Source organism: Aedes albopictus, chromosome 3, assembly GCF_035046485.1.
Source record: "Aedes albopictus strain Foshan chromosome 3, AalbF5, whole genome shotgun sequence".
Taxonomy (NCBI): domain Eukaryota; kingdom Metazoa; phylum Arthropoda; class Insecta; order Diptera; family Culicidae; genus Aedes; species Aedes albopictus.
The window spans coordinates 245,275,541-245,294,804 of record NC_085138.1 but is presented as its reverse complement, the minus strand read 5'-3'; the positions used below and the strand labels follow the sequence as shown (position 1 = coordinate 245,294,804).

Sequence of the window (19,264 nt, the reverse complement as noted above, 5' to 3'; positions counted from 1 at the left end):
CGCGCATTTCGAAGAACTCCATGTCCTCACTGATAAGGATGCCGATAGGAACCATACCAGTAATGACGCAGAGAGCGTCGTGTGACACACTGTAAGTACTTTCCAGCTTCCGTCGGTAGCATTCAGTACTTAGCGCAGTTCCCCACGCAGGTCCGCCATACATTAGTATAGACGTAGCAACACTAGCCAGAAGCTTGCGTTTACTGGGGTACACCGCAGAGCTATTGGACATCAACCGAGACAATGCCTCAATAGCTGAAGAGGCTCTTTTACAAGCATAATCAACGTGGCTACCGAAGGTAAGCTTATCGTCGATCATCACGCCCAAGTGTTTGACGGATCGCTTTGACGGGATAGTGCACTCACCTAAATACACTGATCATCGCCTGCTGCTCCGACTTCCGGTTGTTAGCAACCGTCACCTCAGTCTTGTGGTGAGCCAGCCCCAGTTTCCTGGACCTCATCCACGCCTCCACAACCTTGATCGAGTGGTCGGTAGTCAACTTCACCTCCTCGATCGTTTCACCGTAGACTTCGAGCGTAATGTCGTCGGAAAATTCGACAATCTTTACTTCCACTGGATACTCTAACCTCAACACCTCGTCGTACATGATATTTCATAACACCGAACCCAGGATAGAACCTTGCGAGACCCCAGAAGTTATGTGAAAGCACTCCCGACCACCCTCTGTGTCGTAAACTAGTACTCGATTCTGGAAGTAACTTCCGAGAAACTTGTACAGGTACCCGGGTATCCCCAGACGTAGGAGCACATCGGCAATAGCCAGCCAACTGGCGCTATTGTACGCGTCTTTTATATCCAGAGTCACTACTGTACTGTAGCGAATCCCCTTTCTCTTTCGCTGGAGCGCTATCTCGGTGGTTTTTGTAAGATACAGGATAGCGTCTACGGTTGTCCTCCTCTCCCGAAAGAGACACTCTCGGTTTGTCTTAACATCTCGGGAGCCTCTGCAATAGCTACTTTTAAGGCCAGGTTCGGAACTCCGTCTGGACCTGGGGCCTTACCTACGCTTAGGGACTTTGCTATCCCAACAAGTTCCACATCGGTGAATCTCTTCTTAAGACTGGGTCTGTCTCCGAGTGTCCTACGAAATAAGGCCAACTACTAGGATCATGGCGTGGAAAAAGCCCCTCGATAATCCAACATCAATGGAGATTGCTCAGTAGGAGCCATTATACCTCTCGTCTTGGCCATCACGATCCTGTAGGCATCATTACACGAATTCGCATTGTCACTCTAACAGAAACCCTCGAAGCAGGCCTTTTTGCTTGCTCTTGTTCGTATTTTATTTATTTATTTATTTGAATACCACCCGTTGTTCGTTTCGCTCTTCCTCAAATCGCGATATTTGATCATCAAATTTTGATGTTTCATTGCGACGAACTTTACTTATTCGCAAAAGAGTTAAAGCGGACTCGCAAAGTGTCAATTGAATTCGCATAATTGCACACTGCGATGATTATACGACTTCACTTGGTACTTTTCTTATTATGTCAGTGAAACTCGCATTGGTGTACAAACTAAATCGCATAAAAGTAAAAATAAACTCGTAAAAATGTGCATACAAATTCGCATAAGCTACAATCGTTAACGTTGGTATATTGCGATGTGATTTGTGATAACAATGAAAGAGGTGCTGTTGGAGTACCAAAAAGCTACAAGAAAGTTAACAGTCATAATTATGGTTTACAAAACAAGTTATAAAGTCATATGCCTAACAGTCTGTCAAGTTCACTGTGACTCTTTAACACAAAGATGTTTACGATATCGAGAAGGCATTCGTTTCGAAGAAATCTAGCTGGGGAATTTTCCATAGATATCGAGGGTGCCTCCGAGACAATCAGCTGATCTCTTTAGCCTCAATCTTGAGGATGAAAAAGGGCGGAATTATGAATATGTCTTTGATTAGTTTACATTCCATCCTATATGGTTTCACAATATGCAATTTACACAGTGTAATTGTGTATTCTCGCTTTTGGCGTTGTCCAATCTATAACGACCTAGTTTTATTGCTGCTGTTTTTTTTTTTTGTTTTTTGTGCTGTAAGGCCGTTACAAATATTTATTTCACTTTTTGTCCCACCACTCTTTGGCTGGTCGAGGGGGCGGATAAAAATAATAAAGCATTTATTCTGAGAAATATTAAAAACTCATCGGATTTGTTAAAGAATTTTTAGCAAGACCCGATATTTTAATAAATATTTTTCATCTGCCCCCTCAAAATGCGAAATCCAGCCGAAAATTTTGGGCTTCGTGGCCGTGCGGTTAGCGGCGTCAGTCGTTTAAGCGTATTGTGAGTGCCACGGAGTGAGGGTTCAATTCCCGCTCCAGCCGGAGGAAACTTTTCGTCAAACGAAAAATCCTCCACTGGTCCACTGGGTGTTCCGTGTTGTCCGTTGCCTAATGTTAGTGAATGTTCAGTCTGTGCAACCTCTGGTTGAAGACGGTGTAGTGTCTTTTAAAAATTTTTGAAGGGGGGGGGGGGGGACAAAAAGTCAAAAATAAATTTAAAATCAGCCTAATTGTAAAGAATCTAATTTTGCCTTGTTTGGGTGGTGGATACCCGATCAGAAAGGCATAACAAAAATCTAACACAATTATATCAACGGTTGATAGCTGTATCAACGTTTGTTATATTTAGATATATTTGAGTAAACCAATCTGAATTCATGTTTTCATTATACCAGAAATATAACAAGGTCAGTTATAATAAACATAAATGTAAGTAGATTATCTTTATATCACAATTATAACAAACTGAGATATAATTTTGAATATGAATCAAGAGTGTGTACTATTTTTGTTTATTTTAGTTGGCATGAACAACATTACATGGAAAATAAGCATTTTACTTGATTTTTACGAGCGTTATAGTTCTGAGAACATTATTATGTGTTTTAATTTTTAAGATTTTGAACGAGCACTATGCTGAATAAAGTGAGTAAGCTATCGTCACCTCATTCGACCTGTAGAATAAGCGGGTTTATTCGTTTTCACGACCGTCATTGACCAATCGAGAAAAAAATACTATCGTAAAACCTATATGGAAGCAAAAGCATTTCAGATCATATAAAAATAAGACGACCGTACACGCGATTCCTCATGGATTTTAATTGGTTATTTCTATAGATTGAACAACCATTTTAAATGATGATGATGAACCTTGGCGTTTTAGTGGAATACCTGTAAGTAAAAAAAATCGGATCTTGTCAAATAAGAGACACTGAAGACGACCTTACAGTTGAGATTGAAATAAGTAAATGTCAAAGGGTACAAAAGTGGATTTAAAAGAAACAGTACTTAACCCGATTTTACTTAACTACTTTAAAATATACATGTCGTTGTCAGAAGAATGTTACAAAACAAATTATTTTTATTTACACCAAGTCATCAGTCTATTTGTGTTTTAGATTTACATGTTGAAATGAAGTTTATGTTACGAGAAAGATCGTTCTTTGGTTTAACAGTAACACTTACGCATTGTTTTAGTGTTTTGTTAATTTTAAACAGTATGTCTCTCTTAGAATGTCTATAAATGAACATATTACTGTATAACTTCTTTGTTATCAATAGGGTTCCCAAAATATACGCGATATTATCATTGTCGATTAAAATTCTTTTGACGTGAAAAAAGTTCTCGTTAACATTTACAAACGAATCATCATATGCAAATTTTTCACAAATTGATTTAGTGCAAATTTTAAAACCGTTGCAGTACCATTTTCCGACATCATTAAACTCCTTTTGACTTACATCTTCTTCGCATTCTACATCTGGCAGAACTGCTTTTATTCTATGATCATATTTATTATTCTGTCGTGATGAATCCCAAATATTTTTGATCCATATCTTTGAAGGATTGTTATTGTCTATTCTAGTGAGATGACAAATACGGTTCAATATAATTTTGGATGCTACTTGTATAACAGGATGGTTGTTTGAAGTGTGAAAATCAATTAGCATGCCATTTCCATTTTCATAGGGGAAAAGGGAAGAGTTCCATAGTGCTCCCAGATTTCTGACCGATTCCACCAAATGCGTGGCCAGATGAATGTTGTAAACAACATTTTCTGTGCCAAATGCCTTCTGGAATTCTTTGACAAATTTAATCAGGCTTTTCTCGCAGTTTTGCAGAGTGTCGTCAGTAACCTGGAACTGCAGGAGATTATAAATACTGGACGAAAATAGCATTATCATGTCAAGGTACTGTTTTGGCATAAGATCGTGCATGCAAGGGTAAATACAATGGAACAACAATGTTTCCCACTCATTGGCTTTGAATTTCAGGTACTCATCAACATTTCTGATATTCCGTTGGAAGCTACTCGGAAGTCTTATGGTGGATAGCCTATTTTCTACTAATGGTTTTTGGTCTCCTACATAACAAGCTCGCTCTTTGTTAGATCCCTCTCCTGTCATTAGTAATTCCCACAGAATTCTTGTAACACCAATTAGACCCATGTGCATATAATCAGGCGGTAACCCATTGATGATATCAAAATCTGGAACGCCGGCCAAAACACATAAACCTTTGATTCCAAATACAGGTTCTTTGGATGCACACCTTTCGATTTCGTACATAATTTTCCTAGTTTCTTTATCTTCTCTTACTTTGGTTTTACGATACGGATACCTAATCTGATTATTAACTAGTTCTCCCGGATGCAAACAATAAGTGCAGCCATACCATCCATTATACTGCTTTGAGCAAAATAACTCACATCGACCTACAGAATCTGTGCAGCTCTGTAGAAGAACAACTTTATAGACCTCATTATTGATGGTGATACCGTTACGCAACTGTTGCAACTGAAGCACGAAATTTTTATGAAACAAAGCCATGTTCGGTTTTCCTGGGTTGAACCATAGTGCAGCCAGAATGAGATTGTTTTTGTTGAATCGCAGTTTTGGTGGCAAGTTATTCAGTGTCACGAATAGTGGATAAATTGGCTTTTTGTTAGAGCATTTGACTGCAGCTGCGCTGTCTTCATTTGCAGAGAGTGTTATGTATTTAGACACATCATTTCTCATAATCGACCGTGCCAAGCGACCCCTGTTGATGTCTCGAATATCATCATCAATGATTGCTGCCTCGTATTCAGCTATTTGTTTAGAGTATTTCGAAATAGTCTCTCTGATCTGCTGCTCTATGGGAAATGCAATAAAGAAATCGGTTCTGGTTGATCCGCAATTTTCAACCGGGCAAACTATTTCGGGTTGCGGAGCAGTCTCGTATCTAAAAATAAACAGATATTATTGGACATTGAATCATATATCATTTTATTTTTTGACATACTATAACATAACATAACTAGAAATAATGTAGAAAAATCACGAATTCGATAAACTATTGTCATATGCTGATTAGAAAAAAAAATGAACACGTATACCTACACCCGATTCTTTTTTTTTTGCACGGGGATGCGTACCGTGCAAAAAAGTTTTTGGTTCAAAATTCGACAAACCGTGCAAAAAAGTAACATGATTTCTCGACAAATCATGCAAAAATAACATTTGAAATTTTATTTTTGCATGGATTTTTTTTTTGCCCGGCCATGCAAAAAAATCCGTGCAAATCGAGAATCGGGTGTATAAAATAAGTACTGCAATTAATGGTGTAATGGTGTAAATTACCACTTTTCACAGTATTTTTATTTTATTTATGACACTACACTAAAATACCATTCATGTCAGTTCACAGTTTTATGCGTCTGGTTGTTTAATAGTTACCGACATTATCATAAGCTTTAATCATAATCATAAGAATGCTTTAAAATAACAACTACGATGGATTTGGTAAGTCAAGCTTTAATTTATTTTAATGTAATAAATAATACTTAAAAATCAATAACTCTACTCTTGTATTGAAACTAATCTGGTTTTGTAAGATCTGCTACAGGAGATAGACAAAATGATTAGGACAGGCACAGTTTTCACTTTTCGAAATATGATCAACTGTTTGTAGCTTTTCAAAAAGCCAATAAAAAAATCTTAAATGTTCACTGTAATTTGATCAACTTGTTGTCTAACAGTGGTCCGAATTTGGGAAAGATCGGGCTATTCTACTTAAAGTTAGAAAGATCCATGTAAAAGTCATAATTATCCGATAGTCAACTTTAAAATGTTATATCTCCGGTTCCAATGAACCGAATGAAATGAAATTTTGAGCGTTTACGACTAATAAAATGAGCATGGAAAAACGTTTGACTTAACTTACAGTAAAAATTTTGAGTTTTTTTGATGCATTTTTCGAAAAGTGAAATATTGACCTGTCCCGATCATTTTGTCTATCCCCTGTATGTATTACATTCAAATCTGTCAACATTTACCTATTTAACCGAAGACTGAATTAAAATATGTAGGTACCGTCAAAAGAGGTAACTTACAATGTAAAATGTGGATTGAATATAATTTTCAAACACCTTCATTTTGTTATAGGGTGAATTAGGGTATTATCGGCAGGTTTGTTCTCTTCGTCATTGGGGGTTTTTGTCGGACAAATTGCATAAAACTTGGTCATATAATTCAGCTTGATTGGGAAGGATTTGAGGCCATCTGAGTTCAACAGGCTTCAATGAACCCCCCATGACGAAGAGAATAAAACTGTCGAAAACACAATATCCCCTACATAGTTTTAATAGCAGGGCCTTTTACCTAATAAAGTGAAAACATATATTGCCTTATTTGTTTGCTGTAGAAAAATCAGCAATATGACAAATGGGCAGATTCGCAATGTTCTACATTATCGTGACGCCACCTCATTCCAATAACTTTTGTTGGTTCCTAGTCCCGTTCATGCCATGCAAAACAAATGGGTTGAACGGAATTGGGAACCGAAAAAAGGTAATTGGAGTTAGGTGATGTCACTGAATAACAAATAAATAGTTTTATTAAAGTAAACTTACCCGTATTGACAATTCGTACAAAAATATACTCTTTCCACTTCGTAAGGAGCTGGAAAAGCATTTATGAATGTGGCAAAACTTTCGGGAAACGTTTTACCTTTCGTCAGCACGTTCAACATTTTCATAAAGTCTTCTAAGCCTTCTTGTGTTAGCTTGTGCCTTATGTAGAAGTTTAGAGCCATGAACATGATATCTTTTACCGCAATGTCATCACGAAATTCCGCTGACTCATGGTTACTATCCGGAGGTTCCTAAAACATGAATTTATTTATAAGTTTTAACGTGGAACAATTCGTCATTGATATCATCGTCATCATCAAACATTTGAAAGCAGTTTTTTCGTTCAAAACAAAAGACTTTGCTATGAAAATATATTCACTGTACTCCACATGAGGAATAGAATGCAGTGAATATATTTTCATGGTCGATGTTTTGATTTGCAGCGAGAAAACTGCTTTTTATTTTCCGAAAAATGATGACGAATGCTTCAGCCTTAAAAGTTATTAATTTAAAGATTTATATTTACCGAGTCGGGACTTGTTCCATTTATAGTAGGCTCATTCTGCAGCCTTTCGTGGGTTATATTTTCAGATTGCTCATCCGGGAGCTCTCCAGACTGCGAAGAGCTATCCGAATTTGATTTACTGCACGGTTCCTCCAAATAAGTTGAGGTGACCTCCATATCCTCAATGGTTGGTTCCGTGTCTTGAGAATCATCTGGATCGATCCGATCTGCAATTACATCGCCAATGTCATCACTTGACTGGTCGTCATGGAGGTTTCGTTGCTCGTCGGCCAGTTCAACACCAACCGTTTCATTTTGAAACGAAGTAGCAAGCGTAGTACTTCTGGGCTATAAATATGCAATATATAATTGGATCTGTATTCATAAAATCCATTTACGGATATACGTACTTTTCTGATGTATTTACGGTTGAACCACGGGGTCTTAACACGATAGTGACGAGGTCTGCGATTCATTTTTCAACTTATTCCAACACTTGCATTCTTGTTTATAAACATTGTTATACATTAACATATCAAAAGTGTCTAACTCGTTTTGGTAAACAAACATGTTTCTGTCGCTGTGAGGTCTATCTCAATCCACCCACGCATATCGATTCCGTTATTAGGTATCTTTCTTTATGCTTTCTGTTAAGGTTATTGACATGCGTAGGTGGATCGAGATATAACACAGCGACAAAAAACATGCTTGTTTACCAATGCGAGTTTAACCCTTCTGACATGTTAATGCAGCATCCATTGGATCAACGAAGACACTTAAAATTATAAGCACACATATGTGTGCGACCTACGCATGCCGCTCATCGAGTGTGCATGACTATATTACGTTTCCAGTACAACAACCGAATTAGCGACTTTTTTCTTTTACTTCCGCTGCTTTTTGTATACGTTAAACACATTGTCGGAAGTGGCGCGCTATACAGAATATCCGATTAACTATACAGCGCGCCACTTCCGACATTATGTCTAACGTATAGAAAAAGCAGCGGCAGTAAAAGAAAAAAAAATGCTAAAGAATAGTCCATTTTACGAGCCGTTTTTATGAATGAAATTTTGACAGGAGGTAGCGTCCTAGCCCGTGAAAATCAATATCATCAACAACATTGTTGTCACTTCGTAAAATGGCTCATACCATTTCAGTCCCCTGTTGCACACTCGATAAGGGGTGATACACAAAATATATCACGCAAAAATCAACCATTTTAAACTCCCCTCCCCCTACGTCACACTTCTTGTGTGAGACCTCATAATTATTTTTATATGGGCGAGAGTTTTGGCCGATTTTCTGAAACCGTTATACATTTTTGTTTTATGAACTTTAAGCGTGTGTGGTTGTCACTCACATTTCTCGCCACAGTGCACGGAAAATCAAAACAACTTATTTTTGGGTTTAATATTTATGTATCCAACATTAATGAAACCGAATATCCATTCGTCCAGTTATAAACAACGAGTCGATTTTGTGAATGAAAATTTAATCATGACAGGAAGCGACGTTCAATAAATATCTGACTCATCAAAATTGGCTGTCACATACAAAAAATAAACATTGCCCTCAAAATTTTGAGGCAATGAGCCATTTTACGAAGTGACAACAGTGTTGATGATGATATTGATTTTCACGGGCTAGGACGCTACCTCCTGTCAAAATTTCATTCATGAAAACGGCTCGTAGAATGGACTATGTTTTGTCGGATCAGGACTCGGATATGGGCCGACGCCGAAAGAGAGAAAGAGAAGGAGATAAAAAGTGACGGCACAGTGTATACATATATGCACAGTCTGGTGGACTGTCACTTTCGACTGGAGCCAATCGAGCATGACGTCATAGTTTCCACGCCGATAAATGCTACACCGTGACGTCTATAGATAGTAGAGTAAACATAGATCCGCGAAGATGAATTGATTGTATCCAAACCAACTGTCAAAATTTGTATCCAAACGAGCATGACGTCACGAGTTCGACAACATCAATGGAACGAATGACGTCATATGCCTTCGTCGCACTCTGGCAAATTACTACTCACACGCTTGAAACATTTTACTCAGCGATGTCCGCATATCTATGTTTACTCGACTATCTATAGTGACGTCATGCTCGATTTGCTCCGGTCGAAAGTGACAGTCCGCCAGACTGTGTATATAGTGACTGTAATCGCGATTGGCAAGAAGGATTTTTCATCCAAATATAACGACGTTTACCCATATTTGAGTTTTTATGTATTACCCATTATATGAGTAAACTTTACACCTTTTTCTCGGTATATTTTACCCATAATCCAGGTAATGCATATAAAACTCAAATATGGGTAAATGAACTACCTATTCATGGGTAAACTGGTCTTAGCGTGTAGGACGACTTGACCAAACTTGCCACCGGCATTTCGTTAGCGTCATTTCAGAAAAACGCGGTTACAGTAGAAATTTTGAAAAATCGGCGTGCAAATCTCGTGTTTATCGCGTTCAAAATGGGCAAAAAATACGTGCCCGTTGCCAAAAGGAAACTTCGCGCAGCGGTGAACTCCAAAAACTTGGAGTTCTTGACTAATCCTAAGCAGGTGAGAACAAAATGAGGCAAAAAAACATTTCCAAATCCTAACCCTAATTTTTTTTGTTAATAGGAACAAGCGAAAGGCGGTGTACCGGTTAAGCCGGGCACACCCAAGGGTGCGTCTGAACCAGAACCGATTCCGGTAGGTCGACCGGCGGGCGGTAAGAATAATCTTCCGGCGACAAAAACGGTCGTAGCACAGCAGCCTCGCATCTGGAAAGCGGCGGTACCGTTCAAGCCGAGCGCGCCCAAGGGTTCATCTGACCCAGAGCTGGTTCCGGTAGATCGACCGGCAGTTAGGAGGAAGAGGATTCCGGCGACAAAAACGAACGTAGTGCAACAGTCTCAGACCTGGAAAGCGACTGCACCGGTTAAGCCGGGCGCACCAAAGGGTACATCGGAACCAGAGCCGGTTTCGGTAGATCAATCGGCGATTCGTAAGAGGAGTCTCCCGGCGACAAAAGCGAACGTTGTACAGCAGTCTCAGATCTGCAAAACGGCTGTACCGGTTAAGCCGGGCGCACCAAAAGGTACAACTGCACCAGAGCCGGTTCCGGTAGATCGACCGGCGGTTAGTAAGAAGAGGATTTCGGCGTTGAAGGTTTTGACTAATGCCGAACAGGTAAGAACAAAATGAGGAAAAAATTTCCAAATCCTAACCCTACTTTTCCTTTGTGATCAGGAACTAGACAGAGGCGGTATACCTGTTAAGCCGGACAAACCCGAGGGCACACCTGAGCCTGAGCCGGTTCCGGTAGGCCGACCGGCGGTTGATAAGAAGTATCATCCGGCGACAAAAACGGACGTTGCACAACAGCCTCAGATCAGGAAAGCGACTGCACCGGGTAAGCCGGTCGCACCAAAGGGTACATGTCAACCAGAACCGATTTCGGTAGATCGACTTGCGGTTCGTAAGAGGAGTCCTCCGGCGACAAAAACGGCCGAAGCGCAGCAGTCTAAGATCTTGAAAGCGGCTGTACCGAATAAGCCGGGCGCACCCAAACAAACATCTGAACCAGATCCGGTCCCGGTAGGTCGATCAGTGGTTAGTAAAAGGAGTATTCCGACGACAAAAGCGGTCGAAGCACAGCACTCTCAGGTCTGGAAAGCGGCTGGCGGCGAAGGAACTGGCTTCCAGATGATCAAGCGCACGTCTGCAAAAACAACTGCGCCAGGGACAATACGTTTTACAGAGGTATGTTTCACTCGCTCTCCCTAAACAATGTACTTATTTCTGGTCATCTCAAACCCCAACTTTCCCCTTCATTGACTTTCGGCGTTTTCCAGAATACCGCCTCCCCCTCCCCTTCCCTTTTTAGAGACTACGTAGTTTATGAACTGTTCATTTCCTATCTGCACTGTATCCTTTTCGCAAATGCTCCTCCTCCTCTTCTTGGCGTAACGTCCTCACTGGGACAAAGCCTGCTTCTCAGCTTAGTGTTCTATGAGCACTTCCACAGTTATTAACTGAGAGCTTCCTCTGCCAATGACCATTTTGCATGTGTATATCGTGTGGCAGGCACGAAGATACTCTATGCCCAAGGAAGTCAAGGAAATTTCCTTTACGAAAAGATCCTGGACCGACCGGGAATCGAACCCGTCACCCTCAGCATGGTCATGCTGAATACCCGTGCGTTTACCGCCTCGGCTATATGGGCCCTCATAGCAAATGCAAAATTCGCAAATAAAACCTCGAAGAAAACTAGCCTCCAGGAATTCCCTTGAAGATTCCTCCAGGAATTCCCTTGAAGATTCCTCCAGGAATTCCCTTGGGGATTCCTCCAGGAATTCCCTTAGGGATTCCTCCAGGAATTCCCTCGGGGATTCCTCCAGGAATTCCCTCGGGGATTCCTCCAGGAATTCCCTCGGGGATTCCTCCAGAAATTCCCTCGGGAATTCCTCCAGAAATTCCCTCGGGGATTCCTCCAGGAATTCCGTCGGGGATTCCTCCAGGAATTCCGTCGGGGATTCCTCCAGGAATTCCCTCGTGGATTCCTCCAGGAATTCCCTCGGGGATTCCTCCAGGAATTCCCTCGGGGATTCCTCCAGGAATTCCCTCGGGGATTCCTCCAGGAATTCCCTCGGGGATTCCTCCAGGAATTCCCTCGGGGATTCCTCCAGGAATTCCCTCGGGGATTCCTCCAGGAATTCCCTCGGGGATTCCTCCAGGAATTCCCTCGGGGATTCCTCCAGGAATTCCCTCGGGGATTCCTCCAGGAATTCCCTCGGGGATTCCTCCAGGAATTCCCTCGGGGATTCCTCCAGGAATTCCCTCGGGGATTCCTCCACGAATTCCCTCGGGGATTCCTCCAGGAATTCCCTCGGGGATTCCTCCAGGAATTCCCTCGGGGATTCCTCCAGGAATTCCCTCGGGGATTCCTCCAGGAATTCCCTCGGGGATTCCTCCAGGAATTCCCTCGGGGATTCCTCCAGGAATTCCCTCGGGGATTCCTCCAGGAATTCCCTCGGGGATTCCTCCAGGAATTCCCTCGGGGATTCCTCCAGGAATTCCCTCGGGGATTCCTCCAGGAATTCCCTCGGGGATTCCTCCAGGAATTCCCTCGGGGATTCCTCCAGGAATTCCCTCGGGGATTCCTCCAGGAATTCCCTCGGGGATTCCTCCAGGAATTCCCTCGGGGATTCCTACAGGGATTCTTTCGGGGATTCTTCTGATAACTCCATCGGGGATACCTCCAGGAATTCCCTCGGGGATTCCTCCAGGAATTCCCTCGGGGATTCCTCCAGGAATTCCCTCGGGGATTCCTCCAGGAATTCCCTCGGGGATTCCTCCAGGAATTCCCTCGGGGATTCCTCCAGGAATTCCCTCGGGGATTCCTCCAGGAATTCCCTCGGGGATTCCTCCAGGAATTCCCTCGGGGATTCCTCCAGGAATTCCCTCGGGGATTCCTCCAGGAATTCCCTCGGGGATTCCTCCAGGAATTCCCTCGGGGATTCCTCCAGGAATTCCCTCGGGGATTCCTCCAGGAATTCCCTCGGGGATTCCTCCAGGAATTCCCTCGGGGATTCCTCCAGGAATTCCCTCGGGGATTCCTCCAGGAATTCCCTCGGGGATTCCTCCAGGAATTCCCTCGGGGATTCCTCCAGGAATTCCCTCGGGGATTCCTCCAGGAATTCCCTCGGGGATTCCTCCAGGAATTCCCTCGGGGATTCCTCCAGGAATTCCCTCGGGGATTCCTCCAGGAATTCCCTCGGGGATTCCTCCAGGAATTCCCTCGGGGATTCCTACAGGGATTCTTTCGGGGATTCTTCTGATAACTCCATCGGGGATACCTCCAGGAATTCCCTCGGGTATTCCTCCAGGAATTCCCTCGGGGATTCCTCCAGGAATTCCCTCGGGGATTCCTCCAGGAATTCCCTCGGGGATTCCTCCAGGAATTCCCTCGGGGATTCCTCCAGGAATTCCCTCGGGGATTCCTCCAGGAATTCCCTCGGGGATTCCTCCAGGAATTCCCTCGGGGATTCCTCCAGGAATTCCCTCGGGGATTCCTCCAGGAATTCCCTCGGGGATTCCTCCAGGAATTCCCTCGGGGATTCCTCCAGGAATTCCCTCGGGGATTCCTCCAGGAATTCCCTCGGGGATTCCTCCAGGAATTCCCTCGGGGATTCCTCCAGGAATTCCCTCGGGGATTCCTCCAGGAATTCCCTCGGGGATTCCTCCAGGAATTCCCTCGGGGATTCCTCCAGGAATTCCCTCGGGGATTCCTCCAGGAATTCCCTCGGGGATTCCTCCAGGAATTCCCTCGGGGATTCCTCCAGGAATTCCCTCGGGGATTCCTCCAGGAATTCCCTCGGGGATTCCTCCAGGAATTCCCTCGGGGATTCCTCCAGGAATTCCCTCGGGGATTCCTCCAGGAATTCCCTCGGGGATTCCTCCAGGAATTCCCTCGGGGATTCCTCCAGGAATTCCCTCGGGGATTCCTCCAGGAATTCCCTCGGGGATTCCTCCAGGAATTCCCTCGGGGATTCCTCCAGGAATTCCCTCGGGGATTCCTCCAGGAATTCCCTCGGGGATTCCTCCAGGAATTCCCTCGGGGATTTCTCCAGGAATTCCCTCGGGGATTCCTCCAGGAATTCCCTCGGGGATTTTTTTTTTCGAGAATTACCTCGAGGATTCCTCCAGCAATTCCCTCGGGGATTCCTCCAGGAATTCCCTCGAGGATTCCTCCAGTAATTTCCTCTTGGATTCTTCCAGGGATTCGCTCGAAGATTCCTCCAGGAATTCCCTCGGGGATCCTTCCAAGAATTTTCTTAGGGATTCCCCCGGGAGTTTCTTCCGGGATTCCCTCGAGAATTTCTTTCGGGATTCTCCCGGGAATTCCTTTATAGATTCCCCTCGAGGATGCTTTCGGGAATTCTCCGGCATTTCTTTCCGGGATTCCTCCGGGAATTTCTTCCATGATTCTTCCAGGAATTCGTAAGTAACACATTCATCTTAGTTCTTTTCTGCGGTAGCGCTAAGTAATGAATTTTTTTGGATGCTAAGCTTATTAATTCCAGGTGTATAGTAATTTATTTTAAAGCTTTAATAATAAAATCCTATATGAAGAAAATGGAGTGGAGTTGAAAGGATAATTCGTTTTTTATTTTCGGATACACGTTACTTAACTCTTGTTTCAGAAATTGTTTGGTTTCCATTTTAATGATTTTTTCAATTCCAATATTACATAACATTTTATTCAACTCTTTCCGTAGAGAAAACCAAACGTCAGTCCGGTGAAGCCGCAGCGTTTGAATACAATGGAGTTTTTGCTAGACTGGGAGGAAACCGATTTTCCGGAGCAATTGCAACAGCTGGATGTACCCATGGAGTTTCTTCAAGACTGGGAGGAAACGTACGTGCCAGATATCATCCATCCACAGGCCTCTGATGAAGACAGATCCGTTTCAGGATCATCGACGTCCCCGAACGTGTCACTGGAAATACCGGTTTCAAAAAAACATGTTTTGGAACATACTCCGAAAAAGTTGCAAGTACTCCGAGAGAAACCAGTTACACTGCAAAATTCGGATTCGGGATCATCGACGTCACCGGATATGCTAGAAATAGCATCAAAAGTCGCAAATGACTCGCAAGCTTTCCGGCAGCATTCAGCATCTTTTGGCATTTCCCATCCTGGGTCGTTGATGTTCCTGGAGTTGCCAGTTGCTGAGAACAGACAAATTGCAACGAACACGATGTATGCAGCGAAGGAAGTTCCGGATGAATTGGACATTTTTGATTCGGATGAAGAGAATCAAGCTCAAGAATCAGATCCCGGAAGCAAAGGTAATTTGATAAGGATTTCTGATACAGTCTAATCTTGGCGTAAATGTTCCAGTCGTTTCAGATTGGTATTTCAATGAATAGTTACTAATTAGAGTAAATCGCCAAATGTTGCACACTCCGTGCTTTTCTAAGGAGTAACAATTGGCGAGTTTTTAGCCTGTACAACAATTGGCGATTTATCCTATCATATTTTTGTTCAATGTTTAATTTTTCAATTGTTTTTTTTTTCGGGTTTTGTTCCGTATTTACTTTTTTATTCTTGCCTCGTCCTGGATGAGAGGTCTTGGACATACTTAAAACAAAAATATTTTCATTTCTAGTGTGCCGCTGTGGACAACAGTCCACATTCGAAGAGTTGATGAAAGAAAATGCGCTCTTGAAGAAAAAAGTGAATAAACTGAAAAAAGCATACCTTGAGGCAACAAATCGAACCATTAATCTGACTGATACATTGACGTCTAAAGTACTCGGTACGCATGGGGAGGACAAAACATTTACAGAAGAGGACGGTTACCCCTCGGCCCAACAACTGAAGGCCATGTCCAATCAAGCCATACGAAGCGACTATATTTTTGTCAAACTTCTAATGGAAGAGCTGTGGCCAGAAGGATTCTACAATAGGTCGGTAACCGGAAGGGCATCGAACAACCCATTTGGACGTCCACCTGCAGGTGGCAGGACAGTGCCCAACCTGCCTCCGTCTGTGCCCCGCATCCCACTTGAAAAAGATAAAGTGGAATACATCAAAGGTAATCTTCACTGCATATACGCATGCTTAACAATTTCTAATCTCAAGCTTTATGCTTTTCCAGCACGATTGGTTGAACACCGTGTGTTCAGAGGGGACACTCCGGCAGTAGCCAAAACCGCTGCAGATGCTGCGACATCTCTGATGAAAAGAGTACTGTCATACTACGGCAAATCAGGCTAGAGAATTGATTTGAACTATGCATTTCTTAAACTTGTGTATTTTGTTTCATTGAATTTTACGCTCCTACTGCGGCAACTCTAATAGAAAGAGTTCTGTCGTTCTGTGGTCAGCAAGATGGTTGCAAATTATGCATCATCATGTTTCTTTATTTTGTTTAATTGAAGTTTTCTTCTCATAACTTCTGATTTGGAGCAACAAGAGCAAATATAAATACCTGCAATCGAAAATTATTCTTTTATTTGGATGAAAAGAGAAATATTCTTGGCATTCAGCTTACTTGTCAAAATACCAAAATGTGGTATGGAAGTATCAACACTGCATGCGATTTTGATAAAATTCTATTTAAATAAATTTATTTTAAAATAAGAAAAGAACCAGTTGATCTTAAGTATATACACATTATACATAAATCAAATTGAAGTATATATAGAATAGTTAATCAGGTAAGATTTTGCGAGTTCTTATAGGTAAAGAACTTCTTATCTGAAAAGTTTGGAATATGATATGAATTTGATAGAATTTTATCAAATTTTGATACAATGTGGATATTTTCATATCAACTGTTGTTATAATTAACGTTCTTTTGGCACGTAAGCTGATTTTTTTATATCTGATTTATAACAACTATTGTTATAAAGCTGATAAAAACATATCAAAACCTGTTATAATTCTGATACATATAGAACAGTATTTGTTATATATTTAGTTATGTTTATATCTACTATTGTTATAAAGCTGATAAAAACATATCAAAACCTGTTATAATTCTGATACATATAGAACAGTATTTGTTATATATTTAGTTATGTTTTCTCATGTATAGAAGGTTTTATATCTATTATATTACAAAATGTGATATAATATGTTTTCTCTTTCTTGGTTTATTATATCTCATGTTGTTATGTCCTTGATATAATTGTTTCAAGACCTGTTATAATTATGATATACCTAGACCAATTATTGTTATAATTTTTGTTATTTTAACACCTAACCGGCTAATTTTATAACACATTCTGTTATGAAATTATTTTTGAAATAATAACTCCGTCTGTTATAATTTTGTAATTCCTTTCTGATCGGGTACGGGTAGGATAGCTCTGATCAATTTTCAGCATAAAAGCACTTGCAGCCTTATGCAAAATGGTACTGCCCAAGTAGCGTTAGTCCTAGAACCTTACTTTTGGAAGAAATCCTTGTGAAACTCGATGTTTACTACTTTCAGTAAAAACCAAAATGGCAATCTCGCGTGTCATGCCTCGAGCCTGTGTTCTTGTCAACAACGCAATTGTTGCTACACTACATTTATCGATCACGGTAACCCGAGACTGTAGACGTAAATAGGACGGAACCCTGACATATATATTGGTTCACATGAAGAGGCATGTTAGCCATAAAAACATCACGGGTATGATAATCAACAATGCGTTGATAGGTCTGAAACTATTTGCTCTTCAAACGATACACATCCCCATGCGCACGGATTCTGAATGGACTATATTTTACTATTGTGACCATTTTACGTCACTACCCCCAAACTTGGCGAATCAACGATTCAAGGAAAGCAGGAGACAGCGAACAAATTTGTTACAAGAGCGTCGTGAGCTGGCTGCCTCCACTACGCTTCGCTATACACAGGTTCTGGTCGCTAGAGCTGAGAAAGCGTAAATGAGTTTGAAGGAGAGCGAAAGCGGACTAATTAATTTCGGATTGATTTTCCTTCTACTTTTTAGCTTCCTGGAAACTTTAAAAATGAGCGTATTCACAAGATTAATGAGCTAATTTGTACAAATGGACGAAACGTATTAGTGAAGGTTTTCGGTCAGATCTATGGCGATGTTCCAAATTAAAGTAGGGGTAAGTGAAATCTTTAATTGATTTCATGCATAGCATTCAACTGATACAATTTAAAACGACAGTCAGATAAGTTTTTGATGGTGCAACCCGTCCCAGTTTTGCATCACAAGAAGACAAGTATCAAAAAATTGCACACAAAACGTTCTAAATCTCGCTCATGCATTCATACATCAGCCAAAGCACATCGCATCAAAATGGTGATGATAAGTGGAGGTGCTTGCCAGAAGTTATCTGCTTTCTGTAGAGGCGCTCCATGACGAGAGCCCTCGGCCCGGCACCGTACCCAATGCGCTTGTAGAATCAAGTTTTAGGAACGAGCGAGCGCGATGAAGTTGTAACAGGCGGCAGACAAGATGTTTACGTCTCCTGCAGAAAGGGGGTGCTCAACTGCAGGGCTATTGTCAAGAGGAACCGGCACGAAAACTTGTCTTCAGATGTTACCACGTGTAGTTATGTGTTTACATGTCGAGTAATGCTTTAAAGATTGAGTTAAACGAATTTTTTTATTCTTGTATGTGAAACTATGATTCCTGAGTTTAATGCAATGAATGAAGTTCCGTCAAACGTTTTAAAAGCTATAGCTTTTTGACTTTTCAGGTCGATGACTTGTTATCAAGTCAGCAGGTTGGCGTTTAAGCAATACTACCACATTTTTCACCTTAAGCATAACATCACCAGTCTAGAGTGATTGCGGTTTTGAGTTTCTTGTAGTTGATGAAATTTGCTATCCAAGTGTTAGTTATTTAACGCTACAGGAAACAGTAAGCTATTGGTTCGAGTTGGCTTTCCTTACACTACAGTGTTAAAAAAGCGTTTCTGTTGATCATTGCCGGTACTAGCATAGTAAATGGATGCACGGTGTCAAAATCTCGATTATTATCGAAGTTGCATGTACCTCGGATTTTTTTTCGGTGAATGATAGCCAATGCGGTGAGAAAAAAGTTTCGGGATGCTAGAAAATATTTGGTCGGCGATTTTTTGAGAAAACTTATTTTTAATATTTGCAATAATTGTTGAATGCAGGTATTCAATATTGTTCCCCCACTATCGAACATTTCAATACAAAATATCACTTATTATCATACAAAATTTTGCTTATTGCTCCTAATCAATATGTAGGCTATTGTAAGCAACAACGCAGCATAAAAGTTTACGGTTGTAGTTGGAATTTGATACGGGAACTTTATAGT

General features: G+C 41.5%; 2 protein-coding genes across 4 annotated transcripts; one reads left to right on the top strand and one right to left on the bottom strand.

Moving 5' to 3' along the window:
• Positions 1-2,857: 2,857 nt before the first annotated feature.
• Positions 2,858-8,364, bottom strand: LOC115264687 (uncharacterized). Of its 2 annotated transcripts, XM_029868669.2 has the most exons (4): positions 7,842-8,364; positions 7,453-7,779; positions 6,927-7,177; positions 2,858-5,257 (listed from the first exon to the last, which is right to left on the bottom strand). In XM_029868669.2, exons 1-4 carry the CDS (start codon positions 7,905-7,907, stop codon positions 3,412-3,414), a joined length of 2,490 nt encoding a protein of 829 aa, XP_029724529.2. In that variant the 5' UTR covers positions 7,908-8,364; the 3' UTR covers positions 2,858-3,411. The 2 variants fall into 2 exon arrangements, with proteins under 2 accessions (XP_029724529.2, XP_062715882.1); XM_062859898.1 differs by having other exon boundaries at positions 2,858-7,177.
• Positions 8,365-8,413: 49 nt separating this feature from the next.
• Positions 8,414-17,312, top strand: LOC109398301 (translation initiation factor IF-2). Of its 2 annotated transcripts, XM_029868667.2 has the most exons (6): positions 8,414-10,009; positions 10,073-10,624; positions 10,685-11,197; positions 14,716-15,289; positions 15,610-16,038; positions 16,102-17,312. In XM_029868667.2, exons 1-6 carry the CDS (start codon positions 9,920-9,922, stop codon positions 16,218-16,220), a joined length of 2,277 nt encoding a protein of 758 aa, XP_029724527.1. In that variant the 5' UTR covers positions 8,414-9,919; the 3' UTR covers positions 16,221-17,312. The 2 variants fall into 2 exon arrangements, with proteins under 2 accessions (XP_029724527.1, XP_029724526.1); XM_029868666.2 differs by having other exon boundaries at positions 15,610-17,312.
• The last annotated feature ends 1,952 nt before the right edge of the window (positions 17,313-19,264 follow it).